At 42.0% G+C, this 26,953-nt stretch overlaps 1 protein-coding gene across 3 annotated transcripts in view; it reads left to right on the forward strand.

Moving 5' to 3' along the window:
- Positions 1-26,953, forward strand: part of LOC5578216 (ribonuclease P protein subunit p25-like protein) — a 259,804-nt gene that overhangs the window by 213,045 nt on the left and 19,806 nt on the right. For all 3 annotated transcript variants that reach the window (XM_021839953.1, XM_021839955.1, XM_021839954.1), the window contains exon 3: positions 22,863-23,167. In XM_021839953.1, the coding sequence (XP_021695645.1) occupies positions 22,890-23,167 (278 nt within the window). In that variant the 5' untranslated portion in view covers positions 22,863-22,889. The remainder of the gene's footprint in view (positions 1-22,862; positions 23,168-26,953) is intronic.

A 26,953-nucleotide genomic window follows, 5' to 3' on the forward strand; every position in this document is an offset into this window, starting at 1 on the left:
TTCACTGCCTGAATTTCATGCCGATTGCTCATATGGGAACAAAGTAACAGTATGCCAAAGTTGAGCATTTTGTATGAAAATCGGCTTTCACTACTATTATTCTGAACACAACTGTAGCTCCATACCATAATGGATTCGAACAGCGCCCTAAAAAGAGCACTGCAAAACGCATGAGCGCAAAGAGAGCCTATATCTCATTACCACAGCGGGTTAAGAATAACAGAAGGTCCTGAAGATTCAGGCTTCTGAATTCAGTTTCACTTAATAAGTGTTTACCAAGTAATTGGAATCGCATTTGCGAAAAAAACTGGACAGTTGCATATCAGGTGATACGAAGTTCCATAATCGGAGTCACAACTATCACACACAAATGAGTCAGCACGCTGAATATTTGCCATGTGATAGTTGAGTCGGCAGTGGCCTGTCAACGCTCTGACCAAGAGACTGCAATTCTGCTTTGACAGATTTGTTAAATACTTCGCCACCCTTGGAGATGGCTCAGTAATGTACAATTTTGTTTGACGACATGACTCCAAACTATTCCAATATTGCTTGTGCTGAGTTGCCGCCCAAGAGTTTATCTTAAGCTTCACCCAGCACTTCGAAATTGGAATAGCCGGCTCAGGGCCAATGAAGTCATGCGATGCTCCATCGCGAGCTTGCTCATCAGCCAATTCATTTCCAGCGATGGAAGAATGGCCAGGTACCCATACAAGGTTTACAGAGTTGACTGAATTCAGTTCCTCAATTTGAGTTCGACATGCAATAACAAGCTTCGAGCTTGAGTTGGCCGAAGCGAGAGCTTTTATAGCAGCCTGACTATCTGAACAGAAGTATATGACTTTACCCATTACGCGCTGTTGAAGTGCTGATTGCACTCCACACATAAGGGCAAATATTTCCGCCTGAAAAACGGTGCAGTTTCTACCAAGTGAGTAAAACTGATTCAGCCTTAGCTCACGAGAATATACTCCTGCACCAGCTCTACCTTCAAGAAGGGAGCCATCAGTGTAACATACTATATCGTTTGATATACTTCTTTCCAAATAGCCAGACGTCCACTCTTCCCGTGAAGGGAATTGTGTGATAAATGTCCTGTAAGGAAAGTGACAAGCAACTGTGAGATCACTTGGAGCAAGGACAATTTTGTCCCAATTCACCAAAAGTGGAAACAACGAAGTGTGTGTAGATCTACGATTCACTGGATTTTTCTCCAGTAGATCCAGTACCCATAAACGGTAAGAGCAAGAAAGTGCTTCTTGTTTAAGATGTATGTGTAGTGGCGCAACGTCGAAAAGGGCCTCGAGCGCTGCTGTGGGAGTTGTAGAGAACGCACCAGACATCGCCATCAAGCACATCCTTTGGAGATGGCCCAATTTTGATTGGATTGTTCTCACTTCGCCCTTTTGCCACCACACAAGACATCCATATGCCAATATTGGTCGAACAACTGTTGTGTAAATCCATTTGATATATTTGGGTTTGAGGCCCTAAGTTTTACCAAAGGTTCGCCGGCATTGACCGAAGGCCATGCAAGCTTTTTTGACTCTGATATCAATGTGAGGTGTCCATGAAAGTTTGGAATCTAGAATGACTCCGACATACTTTACTTGATCAGTCACATTAATCTTAGTGACAAAAAGACGTAAAGGTCGAATTCCATCGCGGTTTCGTCTTTCCGTAAAAAGAACAATAGATGTTTTATTCGGGTTAACCGAAAGGCCATATTGGCGACACCAACTCTCGACTACCTGAAGAGCACTTTGCATCAGGTCGAATAGGGTGCTTATGGACATACCAACTATCAGAGCTAGATATTCGTCGGCAAATCCATAAGTTGGATAACCGCAATTATTGAGTTGCCTCAATAGCGTATCTGCTACGAGATTCCACAAAAGTGGTGACAAGACTCTCCCTTGGGGGCATCCGCAAACACTCAATTTTCGAATCGCTGCTTGACGCAATTTCGAGAAGAGATGTCGGTTTTTGAGCATTTGATGAATCCAATTGGTAATCATTGTAGGTAGCCCATGGTTTCGTGCGGCTTCCAATATGGCATCGAAAGACACGTTATCGAAGGCACCCTCAATATCCAAGAAAACACCCAAGCAGGATTGCTTCTGATCGAATGCTTTCTCGATATCGTATACAACTTTCCCAGACAATCAGCAGTCGCATAACAGTTTACGAACAAAGTCGTTTATTTACACAAATTACATCAAACCCGCACTACATGGTGGATGATATCGTTTGATCGATGAGTTTCCTCGTATAAAACGCTATTTTCTGAGTTCAGTTGTACATTTCGTTTCGTCCCGTATACTTGTACAAAGCAAGTCGGATCAATCCGTAACAGGTGTCAAATCAATTTTGTTATGATAAATTAAGTCGCAAAAGAGTACAGACCAGTGCGCAAGAAAATTTACACACTCCCATAGCATGTTATTTTTCATCATATAAAATATGCACGTATATCGCCTCCACTTTTGTACGTATAAGGCCTTTTCGCAACATCTTATACGTGAAACTTTGCGCATATAAGCATCACATAACGTAAAAGGTGTTTTCGTTATATGTACATTCTGGTTGTCTGGGTTGTGTAAAAGAGTCACAGTGGACTTTCCAGATTGGTAAGCATGTTGATTCACATGAAGAGGCATGTTTGCCAAATAAACATCACGGATGTGATGATCGATAATGCGTTCCAGACATTTCAGAAGAAAAGAGGTCAGACTGATTGGTCTAAAACTCTTCTTCCTCCTTTCGGGATAAACTTTACAGTAATATCACGCCAGGATCTGGGAATGTACCCGGTAGCAAAACTGCTTACAAGTAGCTTTTTCAAAACATGTTTGATAAACTCAAATCCCTTTTGGAGCAGAACAGGATAAATCCCATCCGCTCCTGGAGATTTGAAAGGAGCAAAACTATTAAGTGCCCATTGAATCGATTCAGTAGTTACGATACTGCGAGCCGAGGCCAGAGACTCGTAACTACATGAAAAGACATTTGGTTCATCCGTAGATGTTATGTCCACATATCCGGGGAAGTGTGTATTGAATAAACATTCTAAAACTTCTTCATCGGAAGAAGTAAAGTCACCATTAGGTAAGCGAATTTCGTTCACTTGGAAATCCTTAGACTTTGCAAGGATTTTGTTTAGCCGACTGACTTCACTCAAACTGGAAACATTTGTACAAAGGTTTTTCCAGCCGGATCGTTCAGCAGAACGAAGAGCCTTACATTGCGAGCTGACTTGAATGACTCTGGTCCAGCTGAACGGCGTCTGTTCCAACTCCTTCTACATTGTTTCCTGAGTCTAGTCAGATCGGAATTCCACCATGGGGTCCCTCTTGTAGTCTTTACAGACCGCAGAGGACATGCTTCTTCAAAAGCTTCCATAATGTAGGATGTTGTAGTATCAACGGCATCATCCAGATCACTTGGATTTTCAATGGACGGAGAATATCCATGAAATTTGGTCGCAACCAATTCAATATAGAGTTCCCAGTTTGTTGACCGGGGATTCCTAAAACGCAAATTCTGCGCAGTTACATTTGAATGTTCAAAGAAGATGTAGCGATGATCAGATAATGATTCCTCATCTGATACATGCCAATTCGTCGACTCGTGACTGATTCTATTCGAGCAGAGCGTTATGTCTAACACTTCTTCTCTATTAGAAACCATGAAGGTTGGGCGATTGCCCATGTTAAGTAATCCAAGGTCTGTACTACTTAAGTATTCCATCAGACTGGAGCCTCTCAAATTGATATCCGAGCTGCCCCAGATGATGTGATGAGCATTGGCATCACTGCCCACAATCAGCGGAAGGCCTTTTGTTACGCAGTGTACGACAACTTGTTTGAAGTCATCCGTTGGGGATGGTTCATCATGTGGTAAATATACCGAACAATAGACGTATTTCCTGTTGAGCTCACCAACAGAAACATCGATTGTGACAGCACATACATCTCTAGTAGTTAACTCAAAAATGAGTGTAGCAACGATTGCTTTATTAACGAGCACGCATGCGCGGGGCATGGAGCGCGAGTTTGACATTTCAAGTTTGCTGAAAGTAGCAAAAACTGGGTCCACAAGGTTACCTAGATAGAAGTTCCCTCTACGAAAGTAGGGTTCTTGAACTAGCGCCACTTGGGCTGCACCATTTTGCATGAGTCTGCAAAGATTGATCGTTGCTGTTCTTTTATGCTGAAGATTGATCTGAGCTATCCTAACCGTAGTCACTACCCAAACTAGGCAGGATTAAGCTTTTTGAAATCTCAGCATGAAAAAGACCAGCAACGAAAAAACCAGATCGGTATCTATTTAAAGTCGCCAAAGGCGAGAAAGCACAGAATACACTGTGTAAAACGCATAATGCGAATCCATATAGGTGATAATTTAAATTAAATGTCAACATATTCATAATCCCACCCTTATTAAGCCTCAGGATAGAGACTGAAGAAGGGTAGCCGATTATCTCGGAGAAACACAAGGTCACCTGCACCATTGCTCCGGGTAGCACAGGAAGGACTCAATACTGTGGATGGCGCCCTGGTACCCCACAGGCTCCGTTTGCGGTTAGGTTTTATTTAGACCCCCCTAACCATTCATTCCTAGGCACGGTACGCATCACACCATAAATTAGGGGTCACCTGTGAGGTGGACTTTTACCACCGGAACAGGCAGTCCGTAGTGTTAATTCTTAGCCAGTTGAAACAACCGCTACCGACACAACGCGGCTATCTAGGCTGCTCGGGAAAAGGAGGTTAATATTGATGATTAACTCCTGACGTACCCAAGCAGACATGTAAAAACGTTTATAGAAGAATTCTAAAGACGAATAAACGAAAAGCCCATGTTCAAAATTCCTAGGACATTGTTAAAAATTGTGTGGTTTCCTCCTTACCGTCGCATTTATACAATACAGACATTTGGAAATTATCTCTTGCAATCTAGACCAGATTGACGCTTATTCAGCAGTCAAGAGTTTGTATGGCCACATCCTTGCAACAGCTGTAGAGTTGTGTAGAAGAATATGTGGATGCCCACTATATACATTTGCAGCAACCTCTACACAGGGTTTCCCAACCGGTGATCAGCGGACCCCTAGGGGTCCGTGAAGACTTCTCAGGGGTCCGCGAAACCGTTGTAAATAAACACAATTTTTGTGTTGAGGAATAAATTGGAGGCAATTTTCACATCGCTCAATCGTTTTGCAAGTGATTATTGTTAGCAGGGTTCAGAGTTCTGTTGCAAAAATGGATTTTCAATCTACAAATTTAGTGATAAATTAATTGTATAGTATATTTGTCAACATGAGCCTACAAGTATAACTTTAAAACAAGACAATTTACACCGTCATATACCTCGGCAGATTTGTACGTTATTTTTTCAGTGTCAATTAAAGCATAGTAGTCTGTTTCGTACTAGGAAAGTAAAAAAAAATCTTGGTCGAATGGGTCAAGACATTTTATAGGGTAAATGTTCCAATAGTGGAGGTACTAAGCACGGTTTAACTTCATTTAACCTCTCAAAATTCAAGTAGCGCAATGAATGTACATAATATTGTTGTAATGGGAAGTAACGACTATTCACTCAATAAGAAAATTTATTTCATCGCAGTAACCATCGGCATAATACATCCACTATGTACTAATGCACGAGTTCACTAATTTGGTACACTGTTCCTTTTGTCGAGGTAAATTTTAAATTTGTGTTTCTATAGTTGCGTTATCCGGTGTTTTCTTGTAGGATCCTATAATGGATTATAGGAACACTTTACCGCAACTATTGGTACAAGTGAGAAAAGTTAAAACAGTTTTGGAGATATTTCATCCATTTTGAAGCAATTTGAACGATGTTTTCAGCTGTTCCGTGTATCAATAAGTCGATTGGCGGTGTCGGATCTACAGCTAATTCAATTAAATCAGTGCAAATGGCACTACCGCAACTATAGGAACACCCACAACTAATGGATCACTTACCCTACAGAGAGCTCCATTAGGAATGACATTTCGTTTCAGTTGCGTAACGTGGTGACCGGACAGTACCAATAACCGGACACTCTGATAAAATTCATGGAATAAAGGGAAAAGTTGTTGTACCGTCAAACGGGGCTTCTTTTGACATTATTTCCACATTCTTTAACTTTGAGGATTTGTAACTCTTAGAATTATGGATAGATGTTGATAATTTTTGCCTATATTTGAGTTGTATATGTACGTAACAAATGTGCAAAATATGAGGCAAATCCATCAAGAAATAACAAAAATGCTTGAATAGCGAAAAAAGTGTGTCCTTCAAGACAAAAAAAGGGGCTACTTTGGACATTTTCACAATTTGCTAATGAAATGATTTTTTTTTATAACTTTCAAACTGATTCAATAAATTGTCGTCCACTGTGATGTTATGGAACGTTTTTCATTGCTAAACCTTATGTAGAAAATTGCAAAGCTAGAATCAATTACACATATATAACAAATTTCAACGAAACATGCCATTCACTATTCTCAGTTTGCAGTATGAAACTTAAATTTTCAACTTCATCTTAAATAGAACTATCAGTTACGAATGCTCGATTTTCAAGTTGACATAAACGAACGACGTAACTACTAGGTACTGCGATGATAAATGAGTTATGTACAAGAACTCTTTTTTTCTATTCTTACTGTTATATGAACGATATGTCGAAGGATCACATTAATACCGGTAACTAATTTAATATCAGTAAGTAATTTTCATTAAAAACGCAATCTATGAAGTAAAGTTTAGCAAGATCGTAAAGAAGTAAGTTTGTTTTTGTATTATGCTTTTAGCTTCTTAGCAGTTTAGAGCTGGTTTAAGAGTAATTTAATTTTGGCAGTTGAAAGATGCAACTGTTCTGTACTACAAACTCATGTAAATTATGACGAAAAATTGTTTATTAGAGATTTTGTTGTGAATTTGGCATTGGTACGTATTGAAATATATGTGTTTTATGTCCGTTCACTTTTACAAACATTTATTTTATTTTATTTTTAAGTTGTAAAAAACACAAACCAAAACATTATAATAAAATTAAAGTCGCAAAAATAAGACCTTTGATCAATTATTTTAATAAAACAACAATTTTAAGCAAAACAAATCACAAGATTTTCATGAAACATGACGATTCGATAGTTTTGTGATGCTCCCAATAAGTTTCCAAGACATGGGTAAAATTTAAACAATGTTTGTATAGCCAATGTTTTATACCTTGTGAATATTTATTCGGGCTTTTTTGAAATGTTTTCTTGTTTATCCTGTTATTGTTATTGTTCCAAGAAAAAATCATGCCTAGTGGTAGAGCATATATTGGTTAATAAAAGTGCTGAAGACACAAAATAGCTCAGATTAATATTTACGCTGCTAATAAATACAAAAGGTGAGTGTCCAAAGTAGCCCATGGAATCAAAAGTAGCCCCGTCCGACGGTATATTTATTTTTTATTTTGTTGAAAACTTCTACTTCCAATAGTTCCGAACATGTTATCAGCATTTATAATCTAGTAACTATGCCTGGTAATTATTAAAAAATAAAAACAGTATGCTGCTTAAGTTAGACGACATTTTTTATAGTGCGAGTTATTTTGGGGATAGTGTCGCCGAGCCTACCACCAGTTTCAGTTTTCTATAAAAATGGGAACAGAACTGTAGTTTAAAAACTAGAAACACGGCAGTAGTGGTAGCCTGTCCGGGAAACCATGCAAATGTCTCTAAATCCGGACATCATACTAAAGCCGCATTATTTTTTATGTAAGTGAATATTTGAAATGTAATACTGGAGAAACTTGACAATATTACCGAAAGAAGTGTTTTAAGTGTTCAGAAGGCCAATTCCACCAACAAAAATTTACTTTTATAGAAAATAATCGTTAAATTTCATACATTATGCTGCAAGAAGTAGAAATAAGTAAAGATTAATAATTTTCTGCCACACTTCCCTCACGATTTGTCACTTTGAATGTCCTTGCTTCAAAGTTGCACATTTGCACTCTAGAGCAGTCGCAAATGGCGACTGAAAGTAATACCACGCTTATACTGTGCACAACAAGTGTGCTTTCCAGATGGTGCAAACAATCAGTATGATCATGATGTCTCTGCTTTTGGGTCAAAAGTTGAACTGAAGAGGGCTCCAACACATTGTTCATATCTTTCGTAGTAGTTACTATGCATTTTTTTTTACTTTTAGAGATCAAAATGAAAATAAAACAAAAGCATTTCAAAACTTTCGAATTAGGCAACATAAAAATCACGCCTTGTTGCCAAAATTGGTAAGGTACTGTAATCTAGGCTTCTCCCAGACAAAATTTCGAAAACCATCCAGGTTTTTGGAAAACTGACTGGCATTCCTGTTGTCCACATTTTATTTGGGAAGCGCTGACAAACAGCCGTAACACTCGAATTATTTTCAGCGTACAGTAGAATAGCGCTCAATTCTAATATTCGGTAGTTGGCCGACGACTCGATCGTGGCGCTCGTATCGCTTTTGTTCGAGTTTGACGTTTTGCGCTACCGCCAACTAGTGGCCGGTTGGCCAAACACAGTATTTTCAGCATAGGGCGTTAATGTTCGCATGACTATGTTTTAATTGATAATTGTTCTAGTTGTTACGTCTGTTCGTCTATGTGGAAAGTATCGATCCCGCAAAGAATATCGGAATAACCAATGGTCAATATCAAAAGCGCTTCCAAAAATATAAGAGTTTTTTTTTTTTTTTTTAAACTCGTGAAAGAATGGTGCAAAAATATTAAGAAACAAGAGGTTATCGCGATTTGGATAAGTTTTTTTTAATAAATTCCTCAGGTCCCGAGTTACCCTACTGACTGTATATGGAGTCTCCATATTTTTCACATTTTTTTTCAGTGGAGTGGAGTCACGGTAACCCTTAGAAGATCAGAATATATATTTCTGCTGATGCGTTTAGACCTGTAAAATGTTTTAGAACAACCGGCGGGATTCGAACTCACAACGCTCAGCTTGGTCTTACTGAATAGCTGCGCGTTTACCACTACGGTAATCTATTTAGGCTCCTCAACTATTTTAAATCATGCGGGCCACCCTAGTTCCCCATAACTGGAAAATAATATATCTAAAACTGTAGGTTTAGGCGCAAACATTTTTGTCTATCTAGATATGGCACTGGGATCAATGTGCATTGTGATTATGTCTTCGTTTGGAACGCCTTCGGTTTATGACATTCACAATGAAAATTTTAATGAAATACATTTTTGATTGTCACTTAAAACCAAACCCTTTTTGTGCGTTCGATGCATAAAAGTTGAATGCTACGCAATTATGCTGAACAATCATCGCTTTTCAGTCACCGTTTGCTCCTTTTATCCTCGGTAGTGCTTCACCGGTTCAGTCATCTGGGGGGTCATCGGTTCTTTTTTTTCGCCATCACTGGCGTTATCTATACATTCGAATACCAATAGCTGCCTGCCATCGCACGCCGCTCCATCGAAGTTAATTGAATTTATTGAAATATCATTTACACCCCACCACTTCAGAGATCGATTCGAGAGTGCGGAAAAGTCCGCAAAAGAAAACTCGCTGCATCAGCACGCTGAAGTTTGAGGACTGGATGGGCGGAGAAGTGGGATTGCACAAAGTTGGTGTTTCTGCTGATGACCATCATTAACGGAAAATCGTCGGCAGAGGACGGTCACGGGTGGGTGGGGCAAAATTTGACCACAACGTTGGCGAATTAAGTGTTTGAATCGCGTCCGTTGTTTATTGGAAGGTCAGTAAACTTTTTGATATGTATGAAAGTTTCAGATTAAGATTGGATTCAACCGTATATTTCTATTGGATCGGTTATGAGCTCAACCCATGAGTTATCCATATTCTTCTTCTTCTTGGCATTAACTTCCTCACTGGGACAGAGCCTGCTTCTCAGCTTAGTGTTCATATGAGCACTTCCACAGTTATTAACTGGCTTTCTTTGCCAAAGTTACCATTTTTGCATTCGTATATCGTGTAGCAGGTACGATTATACTCTATGCCCAGGGAAGTCAAAAAAAATTCCATTACGAAAAGATCCTGGACCGACCGGGAATCGAACCCAGACACCTTCAGCATGGCTTTTCTTTGTAGCCGCGGACTCTAACCACTCGGCTATGGAACGCCCCAGTTATCCTCTCGGGTTCAAAAATGTGTTTGATTCCTTGTACCTTTAGTTTGCAATTCCTCTAATTTGCAAAGGAAAGGTTTTTTTGCAATTTATTATCATAATGATATAATAGGTTGTTTTACATCTCGCCAATCTGTCATAAAATGGACTAATTGAAATTAATTCCATTTTATCAATCATTTCTGGATGCTAATTCAAATGTCCTCAAAATTCATTGGAAAAAGTCAAATGTTAGCCTGTTTTGAACAATTCAATTCGCTTTTTTTCTCACAAGATGATCTGATCTAAAAATAGCCTTTCAAGAAGCGATATCAGCAATTTTGAATTAGGTATGCTGGATCGAACAAAAAGTCATACCACCGAATGGATATTGATTCCATTCCTTGCTGTGCGCTTGAACAAGCCAGTTCAGTTTTTGGCAGTCGGTAGTGTTTTGGTTTTTTCTTCCACCGCCCGTGTGGTTTTTACCAGTGCAGTATTGTACCGTAGTGCTTTAAACCGCGCATCGTGAAGGAAGCGAACCAGATTGACAAGGGTCAACTGGTATCGTGCCACAATAAAACATTGTCACCTTCATCCCCCGGTGATTGGTTCCCCCCGTGCAAATCAACAGCGAAGACGGCGATACGATTTTTTGCCTACCTACGACGTGGAAGGCTAGCTGCTTTGCGGTCATCGAACGGGAACGGATAAGTAGCAAATTTCTATACCTATCCATACTCTATTGAACTGCTTTCGCATCTCCCAGAACAAACAGTGTTGAGTTCAAAGTTGTTTTTCGCTTCGCCTCTGTCTCTCTCCCGGAGCTATTTTGCTGGCTCTGTTAGGGGAAGTGTGTACAAAATAGTCCACTGACTTTTTTTTTCTCTTCGAAAGTTTTTTTTTTTTTTTAATTATTTTTATTTTTTTTTGCCCTTATAGGGGAGGTGTGTACAAAATAGCTCACTAATTGATTAGTTTTTCTGCTCATTTTTTTTTTCTCTGCATTTTTTTTTTAATTTTTGTTGATTCGGTTGCGGTTGGATTTTTCCCGCATGGACGAATCGGATGGAGGCGATACGCCTCCTAAAGATCTCGTTGCTCGAACGCGGTTTTATCAACCGTCTTCGGCTGGGCCTTGGGTTGTCTATTTCCGGCGCAAAAATAAGATTTTGAATGTGCTCTCGATTTCCAGAGAGCTGACGCGTAAATATCCTGGGACCGTTATTCACCAAGTGAAGCAATCCAAGCTGCGTGTAACTGCACCTAGTTACAAAGCAGCGAACGAAATTGCTCAGCATGAGGCTTTTACTGTGGAATACTTTATCTACATTCCTGCACGAGAAGTCGAGGTGGAAGGGAAAATCATCGACGCGAGTCTGACATGTGAAGACATAAAGACTGGCAAAGGCGTTTTTGAGAACCGGTCAATTCCTGATGTGGCTATACTGGATTGCAAACAGTTGCAATCAGTTTCCATGGAAGGAAATAAGAAAGTTTTTTCGCCGTCCGCCTCGTTTCGAGTGACTTTTCCTGGTTCCGTCCTCCCGAAATTTGTTTGCATTGATAGTGTTTTTTACCCAGTGCGTCTTTACGTGCCGAAGGTATTCAATTGTACCAACTGCAAGCAGCTTGGCCACAGTGCTAGCTTTTGCGACAACAAGCCCCGTTGTGGCAAATGCAACCAAGCTCATTTAGAAGATGCCTGCACACAGGAAGCTGAAAAATGCAGCTACTGTAGCAAGGATCTGCATGACTTGCAGAAATGCCCGGCATACAAAAGACGCATTCGAAATGAGAGTCGCTCAATTGTGAAGCGCTCCAAGAAGACGTATGCGGAGATGGTGAAAGCTCTAAATCCGCCTGCAAAAGAGTCTTCATCAGCCATCCCAGTTGGTAACTCTTTTCAAGAGTTGTCTTCCGATGAAGCGAACGACGACGAAACCGATGGGGGAGATTCTTCGGAGGTACACGCACCCGGTAAAAGAAAGTCTCCATCTTCTCCGGGATTGCGCCGTAAGGTATTAAAATCTTCCCTCAGAAGTTTCCCTAATTCCAAAGATGGTGGGGCAAATTTGAAAATCCCGAAGAAACAGGTCTTTGATGCTTCCGTTCCATGCTGCAGCAAAGATCTGCCGCCCCCGCCTCCACAGATAAAATACACTTCGAAAAGAAGCTCTAGACAAGAAAGCAAAAGAAATGCTACTGAAGCTCCTCGCTCTTCCTCAAAAACCCCCAGGGCCAAGCGAGGTCTGATAACTTTTACGGCCCTTGTGGATCGCATATGTAATGCTCTCGGAGTTTCAGACTCATTCAGAGGCATACTCGACCTTTTTCTCCCCGCAATAGAAGAGTATCTCAAGGAATTGACTATTTCATGGCCCCTCCTAGCTTCGATCATATCTTTCGATGGCTAATTCATCAAGTGAGGTACAAGATATGATCACTGTGCTACAGTGGAACTGTCATAGTCTAAAACCTAAATTAGACACATTTAAGTTTTTACTTCACAATTCCGATTGTGATATATTTGCACTCTGTGAAACATGGCTTTCTTCTGAAGATGATCTTAACTTCTACGATTTTAACATTATACGCCAGGATCGAGATGATAATTACGGGGGTGTGCTTTTAGGGATCAAAAAGTGCCATTCATTCTACAGAATCCCCATCCCGACTCATCCAGGCATAGAAATCGTTGCTTGCCAAATAAACGTAAAGGGTAAAGATCTTTGCGTAGCTTCTGTTTATATTCCTCCAAGAGTTTCAATAAACCGCCGTCATCTTTGGAATGCAGTCTCTATGCTCTCATTCCCGGTTTTAATACTGGGTGATATGAACTCCCATGGTACTGGATGGGGCGAATCTTATGACGATTATAGAGCGGCTATTTTCTATGACTTATGCGACGATTTCAACTTGAATATTTTAAACACAGGTGAAGTGACACGTATTTCATCCGACGGCAAAGAAAGCCGTCTTGACCTGTCTTTGGGATCAAGTTCACTATCATTCGATTGCATGTGGAAGGTGATCGATGATCCCCATGGTAGTGATCACTTGCCCATAATAACCTCTATCAGAAATAATTGTGAAAGGTCAGAACAGTCAATTCAGGTTCCTTTTGACCTCACTAGGAATATCGATTGGCAAAAATTTGCATCAGCGGTAACTTTTGGTATCGAATCATTCAACACTCTCCCTCCGTTGGACGAGTATCGATTCCTAACAGAATTGATTTATAAAAGTGCATTAGAATCCCAAAAGCAACGAGTTCCAAGTGCATCCTTCAAAAGACGACCAGCCACACCTGGTTGGGATGATGAATGCACTCTGTTGCATCGAGAAAAATCTAATGCCTTTAAAGCTTTTCGCAGATATGGTACCTCAGAACTTTATTTAGAGTACTCGAAGCTCGAAAAAAGACTGAAGAATCTTGTAAAAGCGAAGAAGCGTAGCTATTGGCGACGTTTCATCGATGGTCTCTCACGAGAAACTTCAATGACGACGCTTTGGAGAGTGGCTCGCAACATGCGAAACCGCTCATCCTCAAATGAGAGTGACGAATACTCCAATCGTTGGATATTCAACTTCGCAAAAAAGGTCTGTCCAGACTCAGTTCCAGCTCAACCGCCATTCTGGGAAACCCAGAGTGACGATGCGTTGGACAGACCATTCACTATGCTGGATTTTTCTATGGCTCTTCTTTCATCAAACAATTCCTCTCCGGGACGCGATATGATTAAGTTTAATCTTCTCAAAAATCTCCCTGATATCGCTAAAAGACGGTTGCTTGACCTGTTCAACTCATTCATAGAGCATAACATTGTTCCACTTGAATGGAGACAGGTCAAAGTAATAGCTATTCAAAAGCCTGGGAAACCAGCGTCCGATCACAATTCATACCGCCCGATTGCTATGTTATCATGTTTAAGGAAATTGTTAGAAAAAATGATCCTTTTGCGACTTGACCACTGGGTCGAATCAAACAATATGCTTTCCAGTACTCAATTTGGCTTTCGCAAGGGTAAAGGAACAAACGATTGTCTAGCGTTGCTTTCATCAGATATTCAACTAGCCTTTGCGGACAAGGAGCAATTGGCTTCAGTTTTCTTGGATATCAAGGGCGCTTTTGATTCAGTTTCCATAGAAATATTGTCAGAAAACTTGCACAATAGTGGACTACCTGGAATATTGAATAATTTTTTGTACAATCTGTTGTCAGAAAAACACATGAGCTTCACTCTCGGTCAACTGACAACTTCCAGAATTAGCTATATGGGTCTGCCCCAAGGCTCATGTCTAAGTCCCTTGCTTTATAATTTTTATGTTAAAGATATTGACAACTGTTTGGAAGAACCATGCACGCTTAGACAACTTGCAGATGATGCTGTGGTCTCTATGAAGGGCCCACGAGCGGAAATCTTGCAAAGACCATTGCAAAATTCCCTTGATAATCTATCCACATGGGCTAGAAATTTAGGGATCGACATTAACGGAAAATCGTCGGCAGAGGACGGTCACGGGTGGGTGGGGCAAAATTTGACCACAACGTTGGCGAATTAAGTGTTTGAATCGCGTCCGTTGTTTATTGGAAGGTCAGTAAACTTTTTGATATGTATGAAAGTTTCAGATTAAGATTGGATTCAACCGTATATTTCTATTGGATCGGTTATGAGCTCAACCCATGAGTTATCCATATTCTTCTTCTTCTTGGCATTAACTTCCTCACTGGGACAGAGCCTGCTTCTCAGCTTAGTGTTCATATGAGCACTTCCACAGTTATTAACTGGCTTTCTTTGCCAAAGTTACCATTTTTGCATTCGTATATCGTGTAGCAGGTACGATTATACTCTATGCCCAGGGAAGTCAAAAAAAATTCCATTACGAAAAGATCCTGGACCGACCGGGAATCGAACCCAGACACCTTCAGCATGGCTTTTCTTTGTAGCCGCGGACTCTAACCACTCGGCTATGGAACGCCCCAGTTATCCTCTCGGGTTCAAAAATGTGTTTGATTCCTTGTACCTTTAGTTTGCAATTCCTCTAATTTGCAAAGGAAAGGTTTTTTTGCAATTTATTATCATAATGATATAATAGGTTGTTTTACATCTCGCCAATCTGTCATAAAATGGACTAATTGAAATTAATTCCATTTTATCAATCATTTCTGGATGCTAATTCAAATGTCCTCAAAATTCATTGGAAAAAGTCAAATGTTAGCCTGTTTTGAACAATTCAATTCGCTTTTTTTCTCACAAGATGATCTGATCTAAAAATAGCCTTTCAAGAAGCGATATCAGCAATTTTGAATTAGGTATGCTGGATCGAACAAAAAGTCATACCACCGAATGGATATTGATTCCATTCCTTGCTGTGCGCTTGAACAAGCCAGTTCAGTTTTTGGCAGTCGGTAGTGTTTTGGTTTTTTCTTCCACCGCCCGTGTGGTTTTTACCAGTGCAGTATTGTACCGTAGTGCTTTAAACCGCGCATCGTGAAGGAAGCGAACCAGATTGACAAGGGTCAACTGGTATCGTGCCACAATAAAACATTGTCACCTTCATCCCCCGGTGATTGGTTCCCCCCGTGCAAATCAACAGCGAAGACGGCGATACGATTTTTTGCCTACCTACGACGTGGAAGGCTAGCTGCTTTGCGGTCATCGAACGGGAACGGATAAGTAGCAAATTTCTATACCTATCCATACTCTATTGAACTGCTTTCGCATCTCCCAGAACAAACAGTGTTGAGTTCAAAGTTGTTTTTCGCTTCGCCTCTGTCTCTCTCCCGGAGCTATTTTGCTGGCTCTGTTAGGGGAAGTGTGTACAAAATAGTCCACTGACTTTTTTTTTCTCTTCGAAAGTTTTTTTTTTTTTTTTTAATTATTTTTATTTTTTTTTGCCCTTATAGGGGAGGTGTGTACAAAATAGCTCACTAATTGATTAGTTTTTCTGCTCATTTTTTTTTTCTCTGCATTTTTTTTTTAATTTTTGTTGATTCGGTTGCGGTTGGATTTTTCCCGCATGGACGAATCGGATGGAGGCGATACGCCTCCTAAAGATCTCGTTGCTCGAACGCGGTTTTATCAACCGTCTTCGGCTGGGCCTTGGGTTGTCTATTTCCGGCGCAAAAATAAGATTTTGAATGTGCTCTCGATTTCCAGAGAGCTGACGCGTAAATATCCTGGGACCGTTATTCACCAAGTGAAGCAATCCAAGCTGCGTGTAACTGCACCTAGTTACAAAGCAGCGAACGAAATTGCTCAGCATGAGGCTTTTACTGTGGAATACTTTATCTACATTCCTGCACGAGAAGTCGAGGTGGAAGGGAAAATCATCGACGCGAGTCTGACATGTGAAGACATAAAGACTGGCAAAGGCGTTTTTGAGAACCGGTCAATTCCTGATGTGGCTATACTGGATTGCAAACAGTTGCAATCAGTTTCCATGGAAGGAAATAAGAAAGTTTTTTCGCCGTCCGCCTCGTTTCGAGTGACTTTTCCTGGTTCCGTCCTCCCGAAATTTGTTTGCATTGATAGTGTTTTTTACCCAGTGCGTCTTTACGTGCCGAAGGTATTCAATTGTACCAACTGCAAGCAGCTTGGCCACAGTGCTAGCTTTTGCGACAACAAGCCCCGTTGTGGCAAATGCAACCAAGCTCATTTAGAAGATGCCTGCACACAGGAAGCTGAAAAATGCAGCTACTGTAGCAAGGATCTGCATGACTTGCAGAAATGCCCGGCATACAAAAGACGCATTCGAAATGAGAGTCGCTCAATTGTGAAGCGCTCCAAGAAGACGTATGCGGAGATGGTGAAAGCTCTAAATCCGCCTGCAAAAGAGTCTTCATCAGCCATCCCAGTTGGTAACTCTTTTCAAGAGTTGTCTTCCGATGAAGCGAACGACGACGAAACCGATGGGGGAGATTCTTCGGAGGTACACGCACCCGGTAAAAGAAAGTCTCCATCTTCTCCGGGATTGCGCCGTAAGGTATTAAAATCTTCCCTCAGAAGTTTCCCTAATTCCAAAGATGGTGGGGCAAATTTGAAAATCCCGAAGAAACAGGTCTTTGATGCTTCCGTTCCATGCTGCAGCAAAGATCTGCCGCCCCCGCCTCCACAGATAAAATACACTTCGAAAAGAAGCTCTAGACAAGAAAGCAAAAGAAATGCTACTGAAGCTCCTCGCTCTTCCTCAAAAACCCCCAGGGCCAAGCGAGGTCTGATAACTTTTACGGCCCTTGTGGATCGCATATGTAATGCTCTCGGAGTTTCAGACTCATTCAGAGGCATACTCGACCTTTTTCTCCCCGCAATAGAAGAGTATCTCAAGGAATTGACTATTTCATGGCCCCTCCTAGCTTCGATCATATCTTTCGATGGCTAATTCATCAAGTGAGGTACAAGATATGATCACTGTGCTACAGTGGAACTGTCATAGTCTAAAACCTAAATTAGACACATTTAAGTTTTTACTTCACAATTCCGATTGTGATATATTTGCACTCTGTGAAACATGGCTTTCTTCTGAAGATGATCTTAACTTCTACGATTTTAACATTATACGCCAGGATCGAGATGATAATTACGGGGGTGTGCTTTTAGGGATCAAAAAGTGCCATTCATTCTACAGAATCCCCATCCCGACTCATCCAGGCATAGAAATCGTTGCTTGCCAAATAAACGTAAAGGGTAAAGATCTTTGCGTAGCTTCTGTTTATATTCCTCCAAGAGTTTCAATAAACCGCCGTCATCTTTGGAATGCAGTCTCTATGCTCTCATTCCCGGTTTTAATACTGGGTGATATGAACTCCCATGGTACTGGATGGGGCGAATCTTATGACGATTATAGAGCGGCTATTTTCTATGACTTATGCGACGATTTCAACTTGAATATTTTAAACACAGGTGAAGTGACACGTATTTCATCCGACGGCAAAGAAAGCCGTCTTGACCTGTCTTTGGGATCAAGTTCACTATCATTCGATTGCATGTGGAAGGTGATCGATGATCCCCATGGTAGTGATCACTTGCCCATAATAACCTCTATCAGAAATAATTGTGAAAGGTCAGAACAGTCAATTCAGGTTCCTTTTGACCTCACTAGGAATATCGATTGGCAAAAATTTGCATCAGCGGTAACTTTTGGTATCGAATCATTCAACACTCTCCCTCCGTTGGACGAGTATCGATTCCTAACAGAATTGATTTATAAAAGTGCATTAGAATCCCAAAAGCAACGAGTTCCAAGTGCATCCTTCAAAAGACGACCAGCCACACCTGGTTGGGATGATGAATGCACTCTGTTGCATCGAGAAAAATCTAATGCCTTTAAAGCTTTTCGCAGATATGGTACCTCAGAACTTTATTTAGAGTACTCGAAGCTCGAAAAAAGACTGAAGAATCTTGTAAAAGCGAAGAAGCGTAGCTATTGGCGACGTTTCATCGATGGTCTCTCACGAGAAACTTCAATGACGACGCTTTGGAGAGTGGCTCGCAACATGCGAAACCGCTCATCCTCAAATGAGAGTGACGAATACTCCAATCGTTGGATATTCAACTTCGCAAAAAAGGTCTGTCCAGACTCAGTTCCAGCTCAACCGCCATTCTGGGAAACCCAGAGTGACGATGCGTTGGACAGACCATTCACTATGCTGGATTTTTCTATGGCTCTTCTTTCATCAAACAATTCCTCTCCGGGACGCGATATGATTAAGTTTAATCTTCTCAAAAATCTCCCTGATATCGCTAAAAGACGGTTGCTTGACCTGTTCAACTCATTCATAGAGCATAACATTGTTCCACTTGAATGGAGACAGGTCAAAGTAATAGCTATTCAAAAGCCTGGGAAACCAGCGTCCGATCACAATTCATACCGCCCGATTGCTATGTTATCATGTTTAAGGAAATTGTTAGAAAAAATGATCCTTTTGCGACTTGACCACTGGGTCGAATCAAACAATATGCTTTCCAGTACTCAATTTGGCTTTCGCAAGGGTAAAGGAACAAACGATTGTCTAGCGTTGCTTTCATCAGATATTCAACTAGCCTTTGCGGACAAGGAGCAATTGGCTTCAGTTTTCTTGGATATCAAGGGCGCTTTTGATTCAGTTTCCATAGAAATATTGTCAGAAAACTTGCACAATAGTGGACTACCTGGAATATTGAATAATTTTTTGTACAATCTGTTGTCAGAAAAACACATGAGCTTCACTCTCGGTCAACTGACAACTTCCAGAATTAGCTATATGGGTCTGCCCCAAGGCTCATGTCTAAGTCCCTTGCTTTATAATTTTTATGTTAAAGATATTGACAACTGTTTGGAAGAACCATGCACGCTTAGACAACTTGCAGATGATGCTGTGGTCTCTATGAAGGGCCCACGAGCGGAAATCTTGCAAAGACCATTGCAAAATTCCCTTGATAATCTATCCACATGGGCTAGAAATTTAGGGATCGAGTTTGCTCCGCAAAAAACTCAACTGGTCGTATTTTCAAGGAAGCGGAATCCAGCCCAACTAAAGCTTAAGCTATTGGGAACAGACATCGATCAGTCTTTGACTTCAAAATACCTTGGGGTCTGGTTTGATTCAAAAGGCACTTGGCGAACCCATATTAGATATTTAACGGAAAAATGCCAACAAAGGATCAATTTTCTACGAACAATTACCGGAACATGGTGGGGTGCTCACCCGGAAGACCTCATAAAACTCTATAAAACAACCATTCTATCTGTTCTAGAGTATGGCTCTTTCTGTTTTCTCTCAGCAGCAAACTGCCACCTGATTAAATTGGAACGAATTCAATATCGTTGTTTGCGTATCGCCTTAGGGTGTATGCACTCAACACATAATGCGAGCCTAGAGGTTCTGGCAGGGGTTTTACCGCTACAGAACCGATTCTGGGAGCTCTCGCTAAGAATACTTATTAAGTGTGGAGTGAGCAACACACTCGTTATCGAAAACTTCGAAGAAATGCTCAAACTGAATACTCAGTCGAAATTCATGAGAGTTTATCTCTACTACATGTCATCTGACATTAGCCTTCCATGTTATAACCCTCCACGTGTACGCTTCACCAATGACAGTTCCTCTGTTGAATATGATCTGTCCATGAAACAAGCTATTCATGGAATTCCAGATCAACTTCGATGTATAACTATCCCACGTGTTTTTAACGCAAAGTACCAGAATGTCGATTCCTACAGGAGATATTTCACTGACGGGTCCCGTATAAATGGATCCACTGGCTTCGGTGTCTTCAATGAAAACTATTCCGCCTTCCGAAAACTTCAGGAACCTTGCACGGTTTATGTTGCTGAGCTGGCAGCAATCAACTTCGCTTTGGGGATGATCTCAAACATGCCCGCAGACCACTTCTTCATCTTCTCGGATAGTCTCAGTTCTATTGAGGCACTCCGATCGATGAAACCTGTTAAGCATGCATCTTACTTTCTTACAAAAATAAGAGAGCAGATGTGTGCACTGGTCGAAAGATCACATAAGATTACCTTTGTATGGGTCCCCTCACATTGCCTAATTTATGGCAATGAGAAGGCGGACTCTCTCGCAAAGGTGGGCGCTGAGGAAGGTGAGATTTATGATAGACGAATTTCACACGATGAATTTTTTCATTTAGTACGTCAAAGTTCTCTTCGCGGTTGGCAAAGCGATTGGCTAAATGGCCAACTGGGACGGTGGTTACATTCCATAATTCCTAGAGTTTCCTTGCGAGCGTGGTGGAAAGGTTTGGAGGTAAGTCGAGATTTCATTCGCGTGATGTCAAGACTTATGTCCAACCATTACTCGCTAGATGCACATTGCACAGGATTAACCTCGCTCGTGTGAGCAATATTTGTAATGACGAGTGTTGGTTCCGGTTATTGATGACATCGATCCACGTTAGTTTGGCAGTGCCCGGATATGGGACGCCTTCCAGAGCGCAACTTTTGGATTACCCCTCGCGGCCCCGAGGTAGACAACCTATGTTTTCAGTTAGAGACCTGGTTTGGGAACCCGTGATTATTGTACTATGGTCGCAATTTACGATTTCCTTCGCTTGTGTGGTATAAAAGTTTAATTCTCTTGTATTTCTCCCCAGTTTTTTTTCTCTGTGTTGCCCACTTTGTGTTGGGATTTGAGATCTCTGGCCATTCCGGCAGACGAATTACCGACAAGGAAATTTGGTCACCGAACGCCGATGAGACGAAAGTTACGATAAACGCCGGGTGAGACCTCCAGAGAAAAGACCTCATAACTTAGATATACACCGTGAAAATCACGCAAAAATATGATTTTGGCCTTCATATATCGATAAAAATCTGAACCGTTGATGCTACTACGAAAATCTTATAAGATTTTGGATGTAAAAATAAGCTTTGCATAAAGTTTTGTTTATTGTTTTCATTTTTTTTTCACAGCAGTTCGTTCTTCCATTATTTAATGGCATTATGCGCACGAAATTGTATAGATTCTAAAATAAATTTTCAATAAAACATAATTTATATGAAACATCTAGGAACGGGGCAATATGGTCATAGCCGGTCAAGGCTATCTAATCACAAAAATAGATAATCAAAAATGGCATGTCAGTTTTGCAGTTTCATCGCAATATTGTCGTTGCATGTGATTTCAATTAAAACTAGAATTTTTAACTGGTTCAACTTATTTGAACGATAATGTTTGAAAACTGAAGCTCTTAGAACCATGATTTTTTGAACAATCAGCAAAACATACCTTTTCATGATTCAAAACAGACTTTAACCCAGTTTTTGTACTTAACTCTATCATATATACTGCCTTTCTTCTAAAGTAAGCCTTACGAACGGTTTTCCATTTAAAATAATAGGACTTAGTATGATGGCTCATATTGCCCCGTAGGGGGGACCATTTCGCCCCGTATAGTGTAGAGTCACACACAAAACAGTGTTTTTCAAAAATGTTCCCAACAAAATTCTAAGTAATTTTTATTACCAAAATACAATTGTGGTATGAAAGGAAATACTTCAAACTACAAATTAAGCTTATGAATCGATTAAATTGGTTTTGTTTCTATGCTTTTCAAGAACTTTTGCTTAGGTGGACCATACTGCCCCTATTGACCCTATACCTCCCGGATGAGCTGCAGAGAACCCTAAACCCAATCCTTACCATGTCCTTCCTTCAACAATTGTGACCACTAACCTCGAGTTGCCACGAGTACCCTGGCTCCATCCCGTACTAATTTTGGCACTCAAAAAGTCAATACATTGTAAAAAATACAAAAGATGAATTTCGGCTCCGTAAAGCGTTAAACGCGATTGAGCCACAAATAAATGAACTAGATAAAAAAAATGGATATTGATTAATTTCCCCCAAGGCACACCATTGCCAGTAAGCAAACCTTTTGAACCGATACCGAATGAAATGTGTGAGATAAAACGGCACCAGAAAGCTCTGAGAACGCCCGGTCGCATCTTCCAGCACATTGTCGTCATCATCATTCCCACCATGGAATATGGGCAAAGCGGCAAACGAGCCCGATAATAAAAGACCAACATTCCATTCCGAATTCCAAAATACCTCAAACTACTTCGATTCCGTTGAACTGGTTGTTGAGTACCATTTTCATCGCCACGGCTATGAAGGCGGATAAATGCGCACATATAAAGTTGTACTGCAAAGTAGAATGTTTGCCATTCACATACAATCGATATCCTTTAAAACAGGTCCTTTTTCTCACTTTCAGACGCACGTCCCATCGGATGGACCAGAGATGATGCACTACAAGAAAGGCAAGAACGTGGAGGAGGAGCTCACCAAGGAGCAGATTCCGATCGAGTGCCTGCCGGGTCAGTTTCTGTGGATGCACGTGAAAGGTGGTTCGGCCATCTTCAACCTGGTCAACTATGCCAAGAAGGCACTGGAAGCCGGAGAGCACCGGGCCGTGGTGTGGAGTGGGACCGGCGGTGGAATCACGAAGACCATCAGTTGCGCCGAGATCATGAAGAAGGACTTTGAACTGCACCAGGTTACGCGGGTGTGCTACAGAAAGTAAGTAAATGAAAAATGGGGAGTCGGTCTGTTATCAAAAAAATCTTAGAAATTTAAATTATCCCCAACAGAAACTCATGCTAGAATTTTTTTAGTTCTCATACTCGTCATAACGGTCAAGAACTTGTCATGAATTAATTGACAATAGATTTGAAATCAATGTCAAAACTAAACAAACAATCTACTAGATTTTTAATGTTCAGATTTCTTGGAGAATACAATAGGTGATTTCTCTGAGGGCACTTTTAAGATTTTCTTCGGGGCAAGATTATGTCAGGTATTACTGTATATATTTTTATGATTCTATCCAGTTGCATGTATCCAGTGATTCCTTCACGTATGGCCCACAAACTCCACCAAGATTTTCTTTTCAGAATATCTTGAAGAATTCGACCTATAATTGAATATACGTGATACCTCCAGAAATTACTTCAGAGATTACTCCAAAGAGTTAAGTAAATGAAAACCGAATTAAGTTCTATACCATGCTAGTGGAATTAAATAGTATAGTCCTCGTGGAGTCATATGATATATTACTAAATTCGGTTTTCATTTACTTACAGGCACAGACAAATAGAAATAACACTGTGAAGAAATTGCTTTGAAAAACAACGTTCGGCTTATTTTTTGCCACACCAAGCACCCTCTATAACACACAGCCCGAAGCAATCATTTGCAGTTGCGAAGACATAACACAGACGAGAGTGTCATAAAAAAAAAGACACGGACACCGTCTTTAGCCATTCAGCTGCACAGACTGTAACTTAACACTAGAGACAACGGATAAGCATGCTCCAGTGGCACAGCCGCGATACATTCCTGACGAAAAGTTTCAATGGCTGAAGCGGGAATCGAACCCACACCCCATGACACGATGCGCTTAAATGCCTAACGACACTAACCGCACGGCCACGAGGCCCACAAAATGTCTGTTGTCTGTGTTATAGATTTCACTAAACAGCTCAAAGATTTATTATCCAAAGAGATGTCCAGATATTTTCCTACGACATTACCCTTGGCCTCAGACCCTTATCTCCCCGGAACCAACTTACGGTATTTCTTCGGGGAGAGGCCTGTGCATATAGCACAACACGTGTAGCAGAAGTAGCCTTGGCAAACTGCTTCTCCTAGCCGAATTAAACAATGTTACAATGGACCAGCCTTGGCAGGGCTAATCCTCTGCATTCAACTCTTAGTCGACGCGTCATAGGCGCTGCAATTCTAACATAATGTGTGCGACGGCCGTAGTTACTGCATTCCAGCACTCGGCATCCGCGCACACATTCATTTATTTAGTTAACATCTACACAGATAACACTGAATCAACAATTTCACGCCACAATACTCGGTTCGTGGCCGCATCTCTCCATCCTCGGTTCTGCCCCACGCTCGCCAAATCGATACGCACTTGATCAACCCACCTAGCTCGCTGCGCTCCACGCCTTCTTGTACCAACCGGATCCGAAGCGAACACCATCTTTGCAGGGTTGTTGTCCGGCATTCTTGCAACATGCCCTGCCCATCGTATCCTTCCAGCTTTGGCCACCTTCTGGATACTGGGTTCGCCGTAGAGTTGGGCGAGCTCGTGGTTCATCCTTCGTCGCCACACACCGTTCTCCTGCACACCGCCGAAGATCGTCCTAAGCACCCAACGTTCGAAGACTCCAAGTGCTTGCAGGTCCTCCTCTAGCATCGTCCACGTTTCATGCCCGTAGAGGACTACCGGCCTTATGAGCGTGTTGTACATGGTACTTTTGGTGCGGGCGTGAATCTTTTTTGACCGCAGCTTCTTCTGGAGGCCATAGTAGGCCCGACTTCCACTGATGATGCGCCTCCGTATTTCACGGCTAACGTTATTGTCAGCCGTCAGCAAGGATCCAAGGTAGACGAACTCGTCGACCACCTCGAAAGTATCCCCGTCTATCGTAACACTGCAACCTAGGCGAGCCCTGTCGCGCTCGGCCCCACCAGCTAGCATGTACTTTGTCTTGGCCGCATTCACCACCAGTCCAACTTTTGCTGCCTCGCGTTTCAGGCGGGTGTACAGGTCTGCCACCTTTTCAAATGTTCGGCCGACGATGTCCATATCATCCGCGAAGCAAACAAATTGACTGGATCTCGTAAAAATCGTAACCCGGCTGTTGAGCCCGGCTCTCCGCATAACACCTTCTAGCGCAATATTGAACAACAGGCACGAAAGTCCATCACCTTGTCGAAGTCTCCGGTGGGATCCAAACGAACTGGAGTGTTCGCCTGAAACCTTCACACAATTTTGCACACCTTCCATCGTTGCTCTTATCAGTCTCGTGAGCTTCCCGGGAAAGCTGTTCTCGTCCATGATTTTCCATAGCTCTACGCGGTCGATACTGTCGTATGCCGCCTTGAAATCGATGAAAAGGTGATGCGTTGGGACCTGGTATTCACGACATTTTTGGAGGATTTGCCGTACAGTAAAGATCTGGTCCGTTGTCGATCGGCCGTCAACGAAGCCGGCTTGATAACTTCCCACGAACTCGTTTACTACAGGTGACAGACGACGGAAGATGATCTGGGATAATACTTTGTAGGCCGCATTTAGAATGGTGATCGTCCGAAAGTTCTCACAATCTAACTTGTCGCCTTTCTTGTATATGGGGCATATTACCCCTTCCTTCCACTCCTCCGGTAGCTGTTCTGTTTCCCAGATTGTGCCTATCAGCCGGTGCAGACAAATGGCCAGCCTCTCCGGGCCCATCTTTATGAGTTCAGTTCCGATACCATCCTTACCAGCAGCTTTATTGTTCTTGAGCTGGTGAATGGCATCCTTAACCTCCCTCAAAGTGGGGGCTGGTTGGTTTCCATCCTCCGCAGTACCGACGAAGGCATTTCCTCCATTGTCCCGACCTTCATTGCCTGTGCTCTCAGCGCCATTCAGGTGCTCGTCGAAGTGCTGCTTCCACCTTTCGATCACCTCACGCTCGTCCGTCAGAATACTCCCATCCTTATCCCTGCACATCTCGGCTCGCGGCACGAAGCCGTTGCGGGATGCGTTGAGCTTCTGATAGAACTTACGCGTTTCTTGAGACCGGCACAGCTGTTCCATCTCCTCGCACTCCGTCTCCTCCAGGCGGCGTTTTTTCTCCCGAAAGAGGCGGGTCTGCTATTGCCGTTTCCGTTTATAGCGTTCCACGTTCTGCCGGGTCCCTTGCTGCAGCATGACCGCCCGCGCTGCATTCTTCTCCTCCAAAACCTCCTGACACTCCTCGTCGAACCAATTGTTCCGTCGACTCCGTCCCACGTACCCGACGTTGCTCTCAGCTGCATCGTTGATGGCTGCTGTTACTGATCTCCAGCAGTCCTCAAGAGGGGCTTCGTCCAGCTCACCCTCTTCCGGTAATGCAGCCTCGAGGTGCTGCGCGTATGCCGCTGCGACATCCGGTTGCTTGAGCCGCTCCGCGCACACATTCTCTGGATTAATTTGTCGATCTCTCACAACTATGAAACGCGGGTAATCGAACACGACATACTCCGCTGTTTCCTCTACACCAGCACAATTAGGGGCACGCAGGAGATTTTGAGTGCCCGAACCTATGCAGGTACTGCCTATAGAAACCATGTCCTGACAGAAACTGCGTCAGGTGGAAGTTCACTTCCCCATGGTTTCTTCCATACCATTCTGACACATTTGGTATTAGCCGATGAATCCATCTACCCTTAGTGGAGTTATCCCATTCCTGCTGCCAGCTTCTGAGCGTTTCTTCGTTGCACGTGTCGCGGACTCCTCTGGTACCCCTTTAGTTGAAGCAT

The sequence above is a fragment of the Aedes aegypti genome, chromosome 2 (genome assembly GCF_002204515.2).
Source record: "Aedes aegypti strain LVP_AGWG chromosome 2, AaegL5.0 Primary Assembly, whole genome shotgun sequence".
Lineage (NCBI taxonomy): Eukaryota > Metazoa > Arthropoda > Insecta > Diptera > Culicidae > Aedes > Aedes aegypti.